Below are 20,008 nucleotides of genomic sequence, written 5' to 3'. Positions count from 1 at the left end.
GGTGGCACTGAGCAAAGCGCCGTCCCCACACACTGCTCCCCGGGTGCCTGTCATGGCCGCCCACTGCACACCAAGGGTGATGGGTTAAATGCAGAGGACACATTTCGTTATGTCACCGTGTGCTGTGCTGCTGTGTATCACAATTACCTTCACTTCACTTTCACTATTCTCTGCCGCATGCGCAACTCACTTGTCCTTCGTTTAAAATACATGCCAATATCGCTTAAAACTTCATTCACTTTTACATGACTGAGGTTGGGAGGAAACAGGAAGCTGCACTACCAGTCCTTAAAACCAATTTTATTTATTTTTCTATATTTTAAGCGTCTCAAGGTGATTTTTCAACCTTCTTCCATTCCTTTTAAGGACATATATCCTGTGCAAATGAAGAGTGAACCTCTGTAAACCTGGAACATCACAGCCTGTGGTTCCTTTCATATATTCGTCATCGGTGGTCTGGAGTGGTGTGTTTCGGTGTGCGGCGGCGTACGGTTTTCAGCACGTGACCATACTTTGAAGACCAAATCCATGTGCGTCAGGAAACCAGCAGCCCAGAACTTCTAAAACGTGCATTCCGCATCCGGTTAGTCGACCAAGTCGTGCTGTTTTGATTTTTATTTTATTTTTAAAAAGGCACAAGACTCGACCATTAAAAAATGAGAACGGAGGCGTAAATGTGCGCAGCAGACTCTGAAGCGTCTACTGCGATGCATGCACACCAGTACACAGGTACAAACACATGGCTTGGGTGAGTTAATAACAATAAATTAATAAAAAGCACAGCATTTTGAATTTTTATATCACAAGTTAAGCGCTTCTGCCACTTTCCTCTCTTCAGGAATACCATTGACCTATGAAGAAGGGAAAGAAAAAAAATGCAAATGAAGTGCGAGCGATAACGTGTCAACGTCGACAGCCCTAATTATCGTTTTATTAGTTAACTCGTTTTGGGCTGTTCCGCGGTGGGGAACGCTATTTAACCGAAGCACGTGGTCATACTTGCCTCCAGCCTTCGAAATGTCGACATACAATAATTATCTCCTTTTGTTAGCGGTAAACGAATGGACAGAACAGCACGTTAGTGTGTCGTACCAATGCACATTTTATGCTCATCGAGCATTAATGTTTGATTTGCTCTTTCTAGTTATGAATTTGTAATCTACAAAAAAAAAAAAACATACGTACCCGAAGGCTGCTGCTGTGGAATCTGCACCTGATTCTGTAAATTCCTGAATGAAACATCAGAACATCTTTTGTTTTACATTTAATTGCTTTCTTTGTAGACATCAGCTCATTTTATGATGTGAAATGGCATTTAAAGTGCACAAGTGTGTTATAAACGCCACAAAATTTGAACGTACTGGGCACTATTTTCAAACTGGCACTGAATGCAGTGCTGTGCACTAAGCCTGGGGCATGTTCACTAGTTTAAGATCAAAGGAGTCCCTACGATTCACATGAAGGAGTAGATTAAATAAAAATCGTTAAACATCCAGAATCAGGAAGAGGTGTGTGAGAGCTGTCAATCATCGGGCTCCTCCCATTTTAAACTTAAAATTTGAAATAACTATACTCCAACAAAAAGGTCTTCCATCAATAGAATACCAATCTGTTCTGTCCTGTTTTATGTACTCGTGTAAATACTGAGGATGTCTTTGACCTTGACCTCATCTTACATTAATCCAATCCAAAAAAAAAAAAAGCCTCACGTCTGCGTCTGCATCAGGGGCATGCTGGTGGTCTCGTAGTTGTCCGGGTGTAGGGGCGGCACCACCTCCCCGCTCACCGGGTGGAACACAGGAAGTGTGGACAGGGGCCACGAGATCTCCCGGTTCTTGGACATGCCCCTCAGCTCTTTAGTGGACTTCTGGATGGAGCTGTGGTGCACCAGCTGGATGCTGAAGGGAGAAGACACGCTCGAAATTACCAAACCGGCCCGTCCAGGACGTCCCAGAACAGTGTCCTGGCCGCTTCTGTCTACGTTCCGGACTCTGCGAGTGTTTGAGAGGGCGGAGGAGGAGGCACCCTGGTGGTGCTGCTGTGGCCCCGCCCCCTCACAGTTCAGTTATTTAGGTCAGATTGTCCCTCTACGAATCAAAGCAGCTGCCCACCAGATGATGGCGTGGAGAACACAGACGTGGACGATGGATATGACAATGTCACCATGAAGGGGTTCCGACAAAAACGTAAAGTTGTGATACAGGCAAATTAATAACAAATACCCTACATCCCCTAACCACAGCTAATCAGACCTAACGAATAAAAAATAAATGTTATATATCAAGGGAAAAAAGTAAAGCCACAGTAGAGGATAGACTTACTCTGGTGTTTGCATGTTTCTTTTTTCCCTAGAAACAAAACAAAATTACTGAATTAAATACTAATATTAACATCTTCACAAAAAAAAAAAAAAAAGAAGCAAATGGAATGCAAATTGTCTCGTGGAGGGCCTGGGCTACGTCTCCCAGCCCAGCGGACCGAGTTCTGCGCATAAATGACGATGACAAAAGCCACCTGAATGGGGTGATGAAGATGAGATGTGGGACATCGTGTGTGTGCGTGTCGATGAGTCAGACAGACAGGGACCACGTGACCTGGGAGCTGCTTTCGACTGGATTCATATTTATTCTAAACTTCTAACTATTATTTCATTTATTAAAAAAAAAGCCTCAATGTGACCTCGTGTCGATACACGTATGTGTGTGTGTGTAGGTGTAGGTGTGTGTGAGTGCCTTCTCTGAAATGACACACTTACACCCCCTCCCGCCGGCAGCACATGGAGTAGCCGAGGATGGTGAACAGCACCAGCGCGACTGCAGACGGCACCGCCAGGGTGACCAGGAAGTCGGTGAAGTAATCCCGGCTCCTCAGCATCTCTGAAGGGGGGTTGTACTCCCCAACGTCCGGCAGCACCCCGGTGCCGGGGACGAGCCGCTCCCGGTACACTGGCACCACCTTCGTGATGTCCACCTACGAGGGTCACGAGAGTCAGTCATTGTCACTTGAGCACCTCAGGAACCATGCGCAGACGTTGTGGGTTGCCATAGCCTACTGAGTAACAAACTTGCCTATGAACCAGAAGACCACAGTGGTGGGGCAGTGGTGCCACTGAGGTTCCCTTGATGAAGGTACCGTCCCCACACACTGCTCCCCGGGCGCCTGTCATGGCCGCCCCCTGCTCACCAAGGGTGATGGTTAAATGCAGAGGACACATTTCGTTGTGTCACCGCATGCTGTGCCGCAGTGTTTCACAATGACAATCACTTCACTTTCACAATGTCTGTCTGTTGTGTCCCTGATTAAGACAATTAACCCAGGGGGGACTGTCCCTGTCACTACTGATTGTAAGTCACTCTGGATTATTGTCTCTAGGTATTGGCTGAAAGTAAAATTCTCAACATTTACACCACACATTAGTACTATATGTGGTATGTAAAAAGCAGGACCAGCAGCAGGACGTGTATCCTTGTTTTTTCCCCAGAAAATATTATTTCAAACAGCTCAGCTGGACATAACACTGAATATGGCACCCATTAGCAGTGGCATTGTTTCGATGAGCTTCTGCAATGTCTCAACCTCCATTTCTACACTATATCTCTAGCCCATCCCAAAGATTCTCAATGGGGTTAAAAGTCTGGACTCCGTGTGAACAGCTCCCTGAACAGTTCTTTCACATGTTCAGCCTGATGAATCCTGGCATTGTCAACTTGGAAAACAGGGAAAAAGAAATTCGCAGCCGCTCGCGGCATCAGTTGAGGTCGCAAACCGGAACGCAATCATCCAGACAGTAATGGTCCAAATGGGACGAGCTGTCCAATTTGCTTTGTCGGATCCAGGTCGTGACCTTTTTTTTGACATGTAGCGTATGTCTGCATTTGCAACGTTGCTTGGTGGAAGTCCAACACTTCTTAAATGCACAGATCCATCTCCAGCAAACTAAACAGTCATTGGATTAATAATTCCATCTTTTCCGTTTTTCCAGTTTTGTTACGCTGCTGTGAATTTTTCTACATTTCTTTTCTTTTGAAATAAACGTCATGATTCACGATTGATTAAAAAAAAAAAAAAAAAAAAAGGTGAGCAGTGGCGTACTGGGGATCTTATAATATGTTTACATTTTTTCATATCTGAAAGTGATCGTTACTGTGACCGCACACGTGACACGTGTCCTCTGTATTTATCCGTCACCCTTGGTGAGCAGTGTGCGGCCATGACAGGTGCCCATGGAGCAGTGTGTGGGGACGGTACCTTCATCAAGGGGACCTCAGTGGCACCTTGGCCGTTCGGGATTCGAACCGGCAACCTTCTGGTTGCGAGTGTGCTTCCTTGCCCACTAGGCCACCACTGCCTGTGCCACCCCTTTATCTGTGCTGAACGTAGTCGACCTGGAGGCCGAGAATGGTGAAAGCTCAGTCGGTGCAATGCAGGCGGAGCAAATAGTCATGGCCAGCACGGCAAAAGGTCAACCGAACGTTGAGGTCAGAGGTCAGAGTATGACGAGTGTACCGAGTGTCCACGTGCCGCCTGCTCACCAGCGAGATCTTGCACCAGTCGATGTGGAACTGCGCTCGGAACTTCTTGTCGCAGCTGATGAGCGGCTCCATCTCCTGGCTGCAGCGCAGCTGGTTCTGCGGGGTTTCCACCTCGCGCAGGCAGGAGGAGAACTGGACGTCCGCGCCCACCATCACGTAAACGCTGAACACACACACACGTATCATATGCGCTTGTTCTGCAGACTTTTTCACATGATGAATATGCATGTATAACAATGAATTACGACAACAACAAATTCATATCTTGAATTGTGACGGTAATAATTGTTCATTACAGCGGAACGTTCCTTTTCTGAAGCCGGTGACTAGGGAATGTTATGCCAGAATCTGGGATTATGCCACATTTTGCTCATATTACGTCATCTGCAATAATTCACAATAACGGTTATATTAACATTTACATTACATTATTGGCATTTATCAGACGCCCTTATCCAGAGCAACTTACAATTAGTAGTTACAGGGACAGTCCCTCCAGAGACACTTAGGGTTAAGTGTCTTGCTCAGGGACACAATGGTAATGGTAGTGTGTTACCCACTAGGCTACTACCACCCATGGTAACACCCATTAACACTCGTAGTACTTACATATTGCTAATATTTGCATGTTATTTGTATTTTGTTGTCTAAAGTGATATTTAGCTCTGTTTTATCGTATAGTTGCTGCTTAAGTAGTTTTTGTATTGCTGCTGCTTTACTGTATTTTTACTGTTTGTGTACTGCTTTCAATTATTATTTTAATTAAAATTTTCATGTCAAAAAAGCGGTGCGTTGCCCAAGAAAAATAAAGATGTATACACATCACCTGGTCTAAATGATTCCTTTTGAACAGAAGATAATATCTTGTCTTATAATACCACTAAATACATACATATGTACATATTATGTTGTAATATGTGAGTACCGTTATAATATATGTACAATGTATTATATGTAATTGTCTGTATACACAGTGCTGTTTAAAAGCACTGAGTGAAACTAGTTGAATATTTAAACAGTAACTTGTAAGTAAATTTAATAATGTATTAATAATGTAATAACGCGAATAATGATGATTAAAAAGTGAAAGTGGCAATAATCAATAGGAGACCAATGGGAGAACAGAGCATCTTTCTCTACACACACATCATTTCATGAAAATAAATCCATAATCCATTAGTTAAATCAATATTTGATCAACGTTTGAGAGAGGTTTTTTGTTGTATTAACAAATTTACTTGCAGTTCAGCTAAAGAGTGGTTTTGGTTTCCCTGGTCTGTATTGGTGAATTTTGCACAGTATTATATATTCTATGCATCCTTTGCATTATTGAAGTGCACTACTATCATATTAAAGTGAGCTATCTTGAGCCAGAAGGTCATACGCTCATCATGACACACGCGGAGCAGTGCTGAGTCCCTCCATTAGTGCCATGACACGAGCGTGAAGGTTGTGCAGAGTACACAGTGCCTTTCCCTGCTGTTAACTCCACCCGGTGCAGAACCACAAACTCGCAGGTTCAAACCCCACGTACATCGTGTCCCTGAGCAAGGCACTAAACCCCGAGTGTCTCCAGGGGGACTGTCCCAGTGACTGTAAGTCACTTTGGATAAGGGCGTCTGATAAATGCAATTAACTGTAACTGTGTGAAACAAGCCTTAGTGTACTCTGGGGAGGCAAGGCTGCAGTCGATGTGCGCGGAAAGTCACATGGAGGCCATCCGCCATGGCTGCAGGGGTGGCACGTATAAAGAGGACTGCCGGGCTGAGTCCATGTGAACCTTTCTACAATGGCATGTTTTAAAAGCACAACCTGAATATTTAATAACCAACTACAGAGAATTCATGTCAAACATTACAGACTGAAAATATGTACAGTGCATCTGGAAAGTATCACTTTTTCATCATCACATTTTGTTATGGTTACAGCCTTATTCCAAAATAATGAAAACTTTTTTTGCCCTCAGAATTCTACACACAACACCCCATAACGTCAACGTGAAAGTTTTTTTTACTTAAGGTTTTGGCAAATGTATGAAAAAATGTTAAAAAACGGAGAAATCACGTGTATATAAGTATTCGCAGCCTTTGCTCAATACTTTGTTGATGCACCTGAGCTCAATTTGGAACTTCATGGCAAAGGCTGTGAATACTTATATACATGTGATTTCTCATCTGGTGTCATGATGCTGGTGGATCTGCTACATTTCTCATGGCCATCAAGGTGCTAGTTTGATTAGGTGTGGCTGTGTGAGATGTGTGTTGTGCTGAAGGCCCTCACCCTTCCTTCATGTCATTGATAGGAAGCGGGACACGCCCTCCCCGGTCCAGGGCGGAGGTAATGTTAATGGCATTCAGACGCTCCGGCTGCCACACGTTCTTCACCGCGCCCAGGAAGTCGCCCAGCACTTCGCTCGCCAGCATCTCCTCCACATTCATGTTCTTAATGTAGAACTCGGCCTGGTAGGGCAGGGGGAACTCTGCCAGCGAGAGAGAGCAATTATTCAACACAAAAAAAATGTGCTTGTCTTCTTCCCATAGTGCATCGTGGCGCGACTCCAGCGCTCCAGGGTCATCTGACTGTGTCATCTGACTTGGTTCTATCAGAACCAGCAGAACCCTGCCCTCCATCCAGGACCTGTCCCTCTCAAGCACCAAGAAAGGTGAATTAGCAGGGAAAATCATCACGGATCCCTCCTTGGACACAGAGTTGATGATCTATATACCTGCAGACCAGGACCAGCCCACACAGGAGCAGTTTCTGTTCCCTTCACCATCCCCCCGCTGAACATTGCAACTGCGCTTCATGTACACTTCCGGTATTATTTTTGTAATCGTTCCATACTGTTGTGGAATTCTGATACTGATCTGAGCTGCCACAGTTCTACTATTGGACCAGAGAACACATGCATCAATTTAGCTGAGTTTTGGTTGCTGATGACCCTGTGACCCGGTTCACCTTCCTTGGACCATTTTTAGCAGGTCTCGGCCACTGCAAGTCAGGAACGTTCCTCAAGCTCTGCAGTTGTTCAGCCATCACAGAGCTGCTGAAACAAGCTAATCAGTGATGTTCATAATGTTCTGGGCGACCGGGAGATTGCTGTGATGTGATATAATGGGCCCGGCGTACTCATGACTCAGCTGCACGGAGTGTCTGTGCGAAAGCTGACGATGGGGAAGTGAGAGCGGGTGTCTGGCTGGGTGGGCGAAGTCTGCGCCCTGGTCTGTGAAAGAGGACAGATGGCCGCTGGCGTCAAGGAAAGCGAGGTCACAGTAATAAGGGTGGCATCCCAGTGGCGACATTTCGCATACATATAAAGACACCACATTTTGGAACAACAATCCGTTACAACAATACAAACATAGTGATGTGCCGTGTGGCTGGAGGTGAACAGCAGGGGTCTTCAATTAAATTAAGTCAAGGACGAAATCACCATTTATTTGTATATGTCAGATCATTCGATGATCATAGGTCCATAAGCACATAAAATATTCTGTTGCTTTCGAGGCAAACTGAGCGATTTTAGAGCAGAATGAAGCAGTCATTTTCTCTTGAGTGAAGGAATTTGGTGAAGTAGAGATTCTTTTCCTCACTGCATATTCCCTCAGGAGTCAGCAAGCGGCTCATACGACAGCGGCCTGTGTCCAAACAGTCACCACGATCAAAGACAGGGCGCCCCCAGGATTTTTTTATCTTAATTGTAAGACTTTTTAAGAGCACTTTAAATGAAATTTAAGACCAACATTGACCTTCCCTGTTCTTTTTGAACAGTTCTTTGGTTTAGTTTTGGTGCATGTGGGTTAAGTTTAACCTACATGCACCAAACCTGGTACACATGTGTGTCGTCTTAAGACAAACACATTTCTAATTGACATCCCTGTGCTTAAAATGCATAAGAAAATTTGAGACATTTGATTGCTCAGCTCTTTAGCACAAAATCCCATAAACACCAAAATTGCTCAGCATCGAGACAATGATTTCAGCATTCTACATGTCAAAAACCTTAATTTTATCTTGACAAGTAAGGCTGTGAAGATGCTTTAGCCCTCATAGCCTCTTTATATTATACATACATGCCGCCTCTTTTTATTGAAAAGACCATTGAATAATTCCCCCCCAAGGGGGAAAACTGGCTTTTTCCAAAATATTATATTTGATTAGGTTATTATTTATTTTTATTGGTACAATATTTGGTCTTTATGGGAGTATTGTGTTCAAAAGTTTTGGAAAAATGTACTTATATATTTATTGATATGCTTATTGATTATTCATTCAGTTGTTGTCCAAGCAGTATAATTAATTATTTCACTCATTGTAAACACTGTGTTTAAAAAAGTTCCATGTTAATTATGAGGCAAATATGCAGGTCCTAGACAAATTCATTAATTAATCAGTTAATTAGTCATTTTAGTCATATTGTCATTTCAAAATCCATTTGGGCTCTAATGAATTCTTCACCAAGCGCTGATATTATTGCATTTTTTTTTTAATTCTTGGGTCAAGGGTCTGACAGCACAGCCAAGCAGCGCGAATAACGCCCGGAATGGGGAAAAAATACTTAATGTACTAAATTTAAGACCTGTGAACAAAGTTCAATAACTTTTCAAGGCCTTAACTTATGAATACAAAATTAAAGACTTTTTCAAGTTTTTAAGACCCTTAAGACGTGGGTACCATGCAAAGATTGCAAGAATGTCGCCACAAGCTCTGCTCTTAACACGCTTAGGCCTGGTCCTCATTATATCCATGCTCAGCTTTGTGTTAAGCTCTTACCTTCTGTAGACATGATGTTTATGACCAAGTTGTGCCTGGCGGTTTCAAAAGTGCGCCTGTTGTAGGCCGTAATCTGCAAAGAGGAAGGGTCAAAGTTCAAACCAGCACATACAATGTCTGAGAGAACACACGTACAGGTACATGTAACATACTCAACATTATGTTCGTGTATTTCACATTTCTGAAATGCTAGGGAAGCAACAATGCACTCAACTTGATACATTTTTACAAATTTTATGAATTTTCTCAATACGTTCATGATACAATTTTCTCACAATTTTTTAAAAACAGAATGAGCCGCATACATATTATGATTTTTGCAAACTAAGCAAATTTATAATATATAATTTGTTTCCCTTTTATCAAATTTGTGTGTGTGTGTGTATATATATTATATATATATTAGTGGTGGGCCGTTATCGGCGTTAACGTGCTGCGTTAACGTGAGACTCTTATCGTGTGATTAAAACGTGCTACGTTAACGTGAGACTCTTATATCACTGTTAATCTATTCACAAAGTTGGCTTGGGAGCTGTCTATACTACGCAAGCTATTGTGCCGGAGTTAAATGGTTACACTAGATTTATAAGTATATTTCTTCTTTCTTGTGTCTTTTAGTTTCTTATTTCCTAAAGACTTTTATTTTGTTTTTGAGACCCGGTTTAGTTCTCTTGGACACATGGCGTGAGCTGTGAGGTGCGTGGGGTTTGTGTGCAAAAAGTTATTTCTTTCATTTTAATTTCTGTACATATTAGGAATATTTTGTGTGTTATTTTGTGAATATTTTTTTATGTTCTTTAAATACTGTATATTGTAGAGAGAGGTGCAGAAAGACGCGATGCTCTGACGCGACCTTGCTTTTTGTACAGAATACACTGCACAGAAAATCTCTTGGGTGTCAGCTCATCATTTGTGGTTCAAGAAACGAAATCAAAAAATTACACAATGCAGAAGAAGAAACGCTACACTATGATGACTTTCACCTTGATATTTTAGCGCGAATGCATACCTAGCCGAATTGCACTGTAGGGGGCGAGAACGAGTCTTTGAACTGTGAAATGACCACATCAAACGTGACGTGGTAACATGGATGCAGCTATTTAACTGAATAAACAGTTGGTAAACACAAGTACATCTTATTTTCATCACCAACTATCATAGTAGAACAGCTTTCTCAAGCAGTTTGTGATGCATTTTGGAAACAGGAGATGAGCCCCCGTTCTCAAAGAGTTACTTTTAGTCATTATTTGGGTAGCACACATATTCTGAATGCCCTCGGCAGAATTCAAATGAGCCATTTTAATCTAGATTAATATAGATAAAAATGGCTCATTTGAAAAAATAGATTAATATAGATTAATCTAGATTAATTTAGATTACTCTAGATTAATCTAGATTAATTCCAAGATTACAGTGAGATTAATCTAGATTAAGAAAATTAATCTATGACCACCTCTAATATATATATATATATGCATACCTCGATGACGGTGGGCTTCCCGACGTGCTCTGCTGTCGGGGAGCCGTACAGGACTCCATCGCTGTGTGAGGACCTCTGGATGTAGCGCAGCCACCCCGGCCGGTCTGGATATCCCTTCAGGTTGGTGTTAAACGTGATGGGGTCATTGCTGGCGTCGCCTGCATTCAGAAATTGAGCACATCAAACACCACCGCTTTCAAACACGGCAATGGGGGGCCATCAATCACGAGACTGTCATGGAATAAAACGACATCATCCGACATTAAGCTTGTCACATAGTCAGACACTGACAATTGGAACGAATGGATTAGAAGTTCATTTTTTAGCAGTGGAACCTGTTCGTTTCTGTTTAACAAGTCCATCACAGAAGGCGACAACCCCACCTGCTTTAGGGTAAGGCGGGAACTCCCCTTTGAAGTACTCCCTCTCCAGAACGTGCACAAACAGGACCCCGGCGGACGGGTAGACGTTGCGGTCTCCGTGTGACCGCGACAGGATGGTGACCACTGGGACACGGTAGGGAGGAAAGACAGGCAGTTAGCCAGGTTGCTGGGGAAGGTCACCTGAGGAGGTAAAAATAAGTATCGCCAGTATTTAAACGTTAAGGAAGCGGACTCGTAACCAAAGGGTTGCGGGTTCGAACCCCGAACACCCGAGGTGCCACTGAGGTCCCCTTGATCAAAGCACCGTCCCCACACACTGCTCCCCGGGCACCAGTCATGGCTGCCCACTGCTCACCGAGGGTGACGGTTAAATGCAGATTTGTTGTGTGCTGCGCTGTGTATGTGAATGCTTGAATGTCAATGTGTCTGTGTGGGTGAACATGAGTCACACACTCCGTACACACACACACACACACACACACATTCCATAATCATCAATGGTTCCCACGTCATATACAGCACCATTACCCTTCAAGTGAAAGTGAAGTGATTGTCATTGTGATACAACGAAACGTGTCCTCTGCATTCAACCGTCACCCTTGGTGAGCAGTGGGCAGCCATGACAGGCGCCCGGGGAGCAGTGTGTGGGGACGGTGCTTTGCTCAGTGGCACCTCGGCGGATCGGGACTCGAACCGGCAACCTTCTGATTGCGGGGCCGCTTCCTTAACCATTTAGGACACCCCACCAAGGTGGTTTATGTACTATTATCAGGGTTCTTACGCATTTTTACAATAGAATCTCCATGACTTTCAATAATTCAATTTTCATGGTTTCTCGTATGTTCTCTGAACTTTGACAAATTTACCAGAACTTTGTTAAACTATATTCATGAAAACCCTGAGAAGCTGAGCTTAAACGACAGTGTTCAGTCATGCCATGGCATGGATCATCATCTGTAAAAGACATGGCTTTGAAAAGGAGACACGCAGGAGCAGAAGTGCTGGAATACGGAACCGTAAGAACCCTGAATTGTGGTGGAATGGAGTGTGGTGGAGCCTACATCTCCGGACTCCTCCAGACATGGCAGGTTGTCTCAAAACACCACACGTACGCCCCATGTTAAAACGTTAAAACACGCCACGGTGTTAAGACATGCCAGTTGATTATTTACTGCGGCAAACAGAACTCACTCGCAAATCATAATTAGGATCTTTAGTCCAGTGAATTTGAGTTAACTCACTACCGTGTCCGGTACCGGAGAAGACAACATCATATTTGCTCTGCAGATTCTGTAGTGCTACGGTGAACGTTGAATCCTATTTATAAAAGGCGGCATTTGTACATTTGTATGTATATTTTAGACATTTTATCTACACACTTTCGTACTGTCATCTTTCGTACTTCATCTACATTCGATGTCATGCAATGCCTCCCACCACTTTCCGACTGCAACGTGTGTGTGTGTGTGTGTGTGTGTGTATATATATATATATATGACAAAAGTGATGGACGTACCAATAATGTATTTATTACCGCCATATAGGTATTACACACGCGAATACACACGATATAAAATGGACACTCATAGCGGACAGATGTGCTTGAACGGGGAAAATGCTGTCACTACCACAACAAAACGCTCTTTTTATGACTTTTTTCCCTTCCAAGAGACCACGACAATGTTGTCGACATAAAACCAAACACTTGAACATCAGTTGATGCGATTGGCCGTCAGGGAACTTTCAAAAATCCATAAATGGATGTAAGGGTATTCGCAAATATATGCGGTGGTTTGTAAACGTGGCTTTGTTTGTTAACGGTGTTACATTTAATCATATTTGTGAATCTTGTTACATTTGTTGTCGAATCAAGTAATAGATTTGTGAACGGCGAGATATTCGTTTGTGACTTTCGAAATCCCCGTACCAATTCGCCAATCGTATCTATAAAGTAAGCAATAAAACCGTATATGGAAATCCTAAAAGAAAAAGAGAGAAGGATGACCTTTTGACTGCTGAATTGGTGAACTGGAAGACCACAAACCACACTTGACCCCGAGTGTCTCCAGGGGGTCCGTCCCTGTCACTACTGACTGCTCTGGACAAGGGCGTCTGGTAAATGTAAATGAATTGGTAAAGCTGTGCCGCTATACCGCCATAATGGAGGTTAGGTAGGCGGGGCGGGTAAAAGCATAGGGTGGTAGTTGCCTAGCAGGTAACAGACTCGCCTATGAACCAGAAGACCCAGGTTCAAATCCCACTTAATACCATCGTGTTCCTGAGCAGGACACTTAACCCTGAGTGTCTCCAGGGGGGGGACTGTCCCTGTAACTACTGACTGTAAGTCGCTCTGGATAAGGGCCTCCGGTAAATGCTGTAAATGTGAATTACCTGCTCGGCAGGTACGTGTCCCCGAACGGGCCACGTCCGTGTGGTTTGAGGCCGGGCAGCGAAACGCCTCTGTCTAATAGCTCACCCATTAATGGTTAATGCTAAACCGCTAATATCCAAGGTAATCCGGCCAAATTGGCGGAGGCACACTCCCGCGCCGGTTTATGCTTTTATGAGCCGACCTTGGACGCGGCCCGAAAGGTACACGTCCGGCGTCCCGACTCCTGCTCGGGACAGAATAAGCGCAGGCCCTCCCGGGTTCGAAGGTGCCACCCCGTGCCAGGCCAGCGGGCACCCCGGGGTGCCGAGGAAACGCTCCACGGGCCAGGTAAGAGGCGTGGCGGGGGGGGGGGGGGGGGCCAGGGGCTTCGGAGGGACAATTCAGGCCTGTAGTCCCTGGTAACAGCAGAACCAAATCCTCATTGTGGGCCGATGCACCGACACGCACAAATTTCGACGATGCATTTTTAAAGCATTTCACTGCGTGTCACACCCTGCACGACTCTGCGTGTGACAAATAAAACTTGAATTATGAATCTGATTTGGAGGTCTCGCATAAAAACCCTTGGACTGGGACTATCGTTGCATTTCGACGCGTCGCACGTCGAAACTTGTACGCGGTTAGATCTACTGGGGTGGGGGGTTAACAGACGACGTCGTGTTAGGACAAAACCACACGGTCACACTCACCGTGGCCCCGATTTGTCGCGCTGGCACCAGAACACGTCGCGCAAGCTTTATAACGCGCAGGAAGCAAACAAACGAAAAAAAAAAAAAAAACAGGGAGAAAAAAGGGTGAATTGCAAAGTAAAAAAAAAAAAACAACAACAACACCCACACAAACACACGCAATGCAACGCGGCGCGGCGACCCTTGGAACCCTTAAGGGACGGTGACACTCGTCTCATCTTCTTAGGCTGTCGCGCAAAAAAAATAATAAAATGTCGCAGGCCCGACCGGACGAGAATAAACGCGTTTATTTCGTTCCGCGGCGAAACGTTTCCGTTCGCGCCCGACCGGGGCTAAGCGGCGGCGGGGCTTAGCACGCCGGCTAAGCGGCGCAGAAGCGGCTCCGTGCGACTACGTACCCGCACAAAACCACGCGGCGAGGCCGGCGGCGTCCATGCTTCGTTAATAAGACGAAATGAAATAAAGTGGAATAGAATTGGTTTTTTTTTTTTTTTTAAAGGGAGGAGGAGGAGGAGGACGACGCGCGTTCGCGGCCGGTCCCCGGTTATCCCTCCGGAGGAATTCGGCGCTGCGCCTGCGTCCCTGCGCGGCGACCGAACGCGCCCCTGCTCGGTCGGAAACATCTGGCGCAGAAGATGGAGGTGGAAAATATATATATATATATAAACTCGCGATTTATTAACCTCGGTTTTTCCATGAAAAAAAGACAACAACGTGAAATGGGTTTGAGTAAAATGACAAAAAACAGCACAGTAACTAGTCAGTGGCGAGGTCGGAAATAGCGATGTAGTCAAAACCCACATCTGCTGAGGCAGCAGACGCCCGTTTTATTGCTTCTTTAATCCGTCTTCTGATAATGAATAAAGACACATGTCTGCATTCCATCATTAACAGACATTTCCACACACAGTACAGGCCAAAAGTGGGGACACCTTCTCATTCCATGTGTTTTCTTTATTTTCACGACCATTTACGTTGGTAGATTCTCACTGAAGGCATCAAAACTATGAATGAACACATGTGGAGTTATGTGCTAAGCCCCGCTAAGGTGTGTCCAAACTTTCAGCCTGTACTGTATATCAGGGGCAACTTGAATTGCAATTTCGCCCGGAGCTCTGTTATTGTTCTGAGAAACGTGCAATAAGGCCGAGATGTTTAAAACGTTCTCAGGAGTCCATAAATCCTCTCGCCGTCTCACCTCCCTGTCAGCTTAGCAGGGCAGTGAGATGAAGATCTAGTATAATGAGTCCAGCCCCCCTGCCGAGCAGCTCAGGCCATTTCTCCCAGGACAATGCGACTGGACACTCACTCGGAAGGCCATTCTTCTGAGCTATCTTTTTCGATGCTCCACTGAAGGCCCTAAAAAGGTCGCAGCAGGAAGCACATTCAGCAGCACCGCTGTTCTGGTCCGCACGTTGCAAAATCCCTGCGCGGCATCTATACTGCCATGCGCCAAACTGTCTTTTTTATTCCTCCCGCTTCTTCCTACAAACTTATTTTTAGGTTGCCTAGCAACATCCCGAGAGCTCACACAGTATTGACGGTGTTTGGTAGAGGTTCTGAGTCGAGCAGTGAACACGGGGGGACTTGTGGATGGTGTACACTACCATTCAAAGTTTAGGACCATTCATAATATTGTATCTGAGTTCTCTTTCTGAAATTCAGCCTTGGTGTAGAATTAAAGCCACTTTTGAGATTTCCCAGGACGCCCCGTTTCGCCGTCTGTAGCTTTAAATGCTAATGAGGAGGAGAGGGGCGGGACGAGGAGGAGAGCGGCCTGTAGAAGTTGAGGAGGCGTTCACCAACCACAATGTTTGGCGCTGACACGACGTTGTGTCAGCATTTTTCCTGAATAAAATGTTATTTTTCCACTGGACTTCAAGACTAATAGCTGCTGACGATGTTCCTCTCTGCATTTATGCAGATATTCCATCATTAACAGGCACTTCCAGCTAGTAATTTACAACATCAACAATATCTGGACTGCAATTTTAAACCATTTGAAGTATATTTAATGCACCACAATTGTTTCCTATCAGAATCAAGGACATTTCTAAATGACTTTGAATGTTAGAACACTGTCCGTGTGAACACATTGGAATGTCCTGTGTTGGGCAAATCCACCTTATCATTGCATATTGGATGATAAAAAAATAGACCATCCAATACACACATTCTTAATTATCATTATGAAAATGTAACATCATCAGAATCGTTTCTGAACCATCTGTGCTTCCGCGTATGTGTGCTTGGGTGTACGAAGCGTCCCAGAAATCCGTTTTGCGCCATCTTGCAGTCAGAGGGTTCTGATCTTCTACACGTGTCTGTGGAAATTCATTGATGAAATTCGTAAAGAGCTAATTGTAGAGGACTGAAATTAACACATCACACCTCAAATAAAATGTTACAAACAAATGTCCGTTACGACATACAATTTATTACTTTCCAAATATATTGAAAATAAATAAATAAAATAACTGGACATTATTTTATCATGTTGTTTAGGATGATGTTATTTTTCCAGCTCGTAACATCACATATGACGTGATTATGTTATTAACAATAACTTTTCTGTTTTCTGAAAGACTGAAAAGAAACAGACATGATTTGGCCTCATGTCAAGCCCCTTTGCTCCATGAAATGATTCAGTTTCTATTAGCCTGCTTGGATCCTACACAGATTATGGGACAAAGCTCCCTTTCACCCCGGTCAACTTTCTGTCACATGTCCTTCTCAGCCCTGCCTGGCTTTAGGTTAAGCCTCGTTCTCACCCACGCGTGGGCCTCAGCATTAAACCATACGGCAAGCCATCCGCCACTTTCACGACGCGATAAATAACGCTGTAAAAAAAAACAGCTTAATGTTGCAAGAAGACAGCATAAAAAAACAGTTCAAATATCCACCATGCTGTTTTTTTATGCTGCTTAGTGGTAAAGCACCATAAAAATTATGTTTTGACACTGCTTAGTTGGTAAAACACTGTAAAAAAATGGCGTCCGTATGCAAACGCCATAAAAACGCAGCTTTTCATGCTGCTTAGTGGTAAAACACAGTAATAATGCTGTTTTTTACACCACTTAGTTGGTAAAACGCCGTAAAAAAATGCCGTCTGTGTGCAAACGCCATAAAAATGGCGCATTTGGTAAAATTAGTGGTAAAATGGCACTGGGGCAGTGGTGGCCTAGACTGGGGCAGTGGTGGCCTAGCGGTTAAGGAAGCGGCCCCGTAATCAGAAGGTTGCCGGTTCGAATCCAGATCCGCCAAGGTGCCACTGAGGTGCCACTGAGCAAAGCACCGTCCCCACACACTGCTCCCCGGGCGCCTGTCATGGCTGCCCACTGCTCACTCAGGGTGATGGGTTAAATGCAGAGGACAAATTTCACTGTGTGCACCGTGTGCTGCTGTGTATCACATGTGACAATCACTTCACTTAAAAAAAAAAAAAAGAAGCTTAAAACAGCATTTTTTATACTGCTTAGTGGTAAAACACTGTAAAAATGGCATTTGCACTTCGCTTAGTGGTAAAACGTAGCAAAAAAAACGGCACCTGTGTGCAAACGCCATTTTTCATGCTGCTTAGTGGTAAAACCGCATAAAAACAGCATTTTGTTATACCACTTAGTGGTAAAGCACCGTAAAAATGCTGTTTTTACACCGCTTAGTCGGTAAAAGGGCATAAAAAAATGCTGTCCATGTGCAAAAGCCCTAAAAATACCGATTTTCATGCCACTTAGTTGTAAAATAGCATAAAAACAGTGTTATTTTTATGGTAAAACACCATAAAAATGATGTTTTGACACTGCTTGGTTGGTAAAACACCGTAAAAATGGCGTCCATATGCAAACGCCATAAAAACGCAGCTTTTCATGCCGCTAAGTGGTAAAACACCGTAATAATGCCGTTTTTACACCACTTAGTTGGTAAAACGGCGTAAAAAATGGTGCCTTTTATGCTGCTTAGTGGTAAAATGCCGTAAAAAAATGCATTTTTAATACCGCTTAGTGGTAAAAAAAACGTAAAAATGGCATTTACACATAACTTAGTAGTAAAACGTTGCAAAGAAAATGGCGCCACACGACGCTGTCCGTGTGCAGAAGCCTTAAAAACACAGCTTTTCATGCCGCTTAGTTGTTAAATGGCATAAAAACAAGACTTTTTAAAATACCGCTTAGTGGTAAAACAGCGTGAAAAAACTGTTTTTTAAAATGGGGTAAAAACAGTGTTTTTTTTTTTTTTTTATACCACTTACTCGCAAAAATGCCATCTTTATGCCATCGCGAGTTACCCAGGACGCTGTAAATGTAAAGCTGATTTCTTGTGTTGTGATGATCTCCGCCCTGTTTGCTTCACAACCGCTGAAATTGAGCGGTCAGGACCCAATCAGTACAGATCAGATATTGACCACCGTGCGGTTTAAAGTGCTTAGGACAATACGCCGTATTGAGTATTGTTGCACCAACAGGATGTTCTGAGCCACCGATTGGGTTGCGAAGCGCACAGGGCGGAGATCCTCAGCGTTTTACCACTGAGTGGCGTGAATAAAACCCGGCGTGGTGGACGTGGTATGAGCGGCGGTTTTCGGCCCGGACGGCTTGCCATATCCCGTGCTGTGTAATGCGTGCGTTTCTGCGGCCGCGGAGAAGCGAGAAAACGAAACACTTTTACTAATTAGTAAAAAAAAAAAAAAAAATGGCCCCAATTTAAAGCCTTCTTTCTCGTCCACGCCGGACGCGGTACGTGCGCATGGTTCGTGTATAAACCCGACGAGCGCTGCGTAAATGCTGCTTTTCGCTCATGCAACGCTGCACGCTGCACCCCCTCTTTTTTTTTTTTTTTTTTTTTACCTCCTTTTAATCGCAGCTGCACGCTCGATGCCAGCAGAGGGGTGTCGCGCCGCCGAGGCCACGTGCGTCGTGTTTTTGCACCCGGAATTTGTCGTTTTTTTTGTTTTTTTTTACCCTCCATCCCTCCGTCCCTCACTCTCTCTCCCTCCCTCCGTCGCCGGGAATTAAGCCGAACACCTGTCACGCGGGTTAAAGCAGCGCCGCGTCGGCGTTCTGCAGTGACCCCCTCCTCCTCCTCCTCGTCGTCGTCGTCGCCGTCGTCGCCGTCGCCGGGCGGCCTGTCGCGTAAGTCGCCCCCTTCTTCCCCTCCCGGAACCGGGCAACTTCTGCTCCGGCCGCCGCGTCGGCGTTACGCGGCCCGGCCGCGGTTCTGTGTTCCGCTTCGCAAAGTTGCGTTACGCGTTCCGGCGGGGAAATTGTTCTGTTTTGAGTTGAATTTTTTTTATTATTATTATTATTATTATTATTATTTTAATTATCTTTATTTCGCGGCGGCGTCACGTTGCGCGTAAACAAAACCAAAACGTTATGCGGGTCACGTGACTGCGCGAATCGACGCGATTACGTGCGGATTTTGGGCGATAAAACGATTTTTGGTTTTTGGTGTGGGAGGATTACGCAGTGATGCGCGTTTTTTTTTTAAACACCATCGTCATGATGGCCAGCAAGGAGAGGAGGAGGAGGAGGAGGAGGAGGAGGAGGAGGAGGGTTAAAAACGTTGGTACGTCGGAAACAGCCGTCCGGATCGCGTCCCTGTCCGCAGTTCGCGTCGTTACGATCGTCTCAAGTCGCCGCTCGACCTCGGGCCGTCGTAGATCGGTCCAGGTTGCCTGGTGGATGCCTTTGCAAACTACACGATCCTTGTGCTAGTTATTCCGAATAAAATTATATACATATCTTAAAAATGCAGGTTCT

The 20,008-nt window shown here is 44.6% G+C and overlaps 2 protein-coding genes across 10 annotated transcripts in view; one reads left to right on the top strand and one right to left on the bottom strand.

Annotated features, from left to right (window-relative positions):
- Positions 1-285: 285 nt before the first annotated feature.
- sgce (sarcoglycan, epsilon) lies at positions 286-14,814 on the bottom strand. 5 transcript variants are annotated; one of them, XM_028963194.1, is made up of 13 exons: positions 14,648-14,813; positions 14,250-14,294; positions 11,169-11,291; positions 10,786-10,943; positions 9,306-9,378; positions 6,813-7,011; positions 4,533-4,695; positions 2,756-2,970; positions 2,322-2,348; positions 1,710-1,898; positions 1,186-1,229; positions 1,004-1,041; positions 603-851 (listed from the first exon to the last, which is right to left on the bottom strand). In XM_028963194.1, the coding sequence occupies exons 1-13, from the start codon at positions 14,682-14,684 to the stop codon at positions 801-803; spliced, it is 1,362 nt and encodes a 453-aa protein (XP_028819027.1). In that variant the 5' UTR covers positions 14,685-14,813; the 3' UTR covers positions 603-800. The 5 variants fall into 5 exon arrangements, with proteins under 5 accessions (XP_028819028.1, XP_028819027.1, XP_028819031.1 ...); XM_028963195.1 differs by lacking the exons at positions 603-851; positions 1,004-1,041 and adding an exon at positions 286-560 and having other exon boundaries at positions 14,648-14,814; XM_028963198.1 differs by lacking the exon at positions 1,004-1,041 and having other exon boundaries at positions 14,648-14,812.
- The window catches only part of ppp1r9a (protein phosphatase 1, regulatory subunit 9A), a 49,633-nt gene continuing 43,338 nt past the window's right edge, over positions 13,714-20,008 (top strand). For 2 of the 5 annotated variants that reach the window (XM_028963193.1, XM_028963187.1), the window contains exon 1: positions 19,206-19,378. The gene's annotated coding sequence lies outside the window, so the exon portion shown is untranslated. Of the gene's footprint in view, positions 13,888-14,792; positions 14,891-18,903; positions 18,983-19,205; positions 19,379-20,008 lie in introns of those variants that run through there. The other 3 variants (XM_028963191.1, XM_028963190.1, XM_028963192.1) reach the window with 3 other exon arrangements.

The sequence above is a fragment of the Denticeps clupeoides genome, chromosome 20, assembly GCF_900700375.1.
Source record: "Denticeps clupeoides chromosome 20, fDenClu1.1, whole genome shotgun sequence".
Classification (NCBI taxonomy): domain Eukaryota; kingdom Metazoa; phylum Chordata; class Actinopteri; order Clupeiformes; family Denticipitidae; genus Denticeps; species Denticeps clupeoides.
Note: the sequence above shows the minus strand (reverse complement) of the source record. Positions and strands in the feature narration are given on the sequence as shown.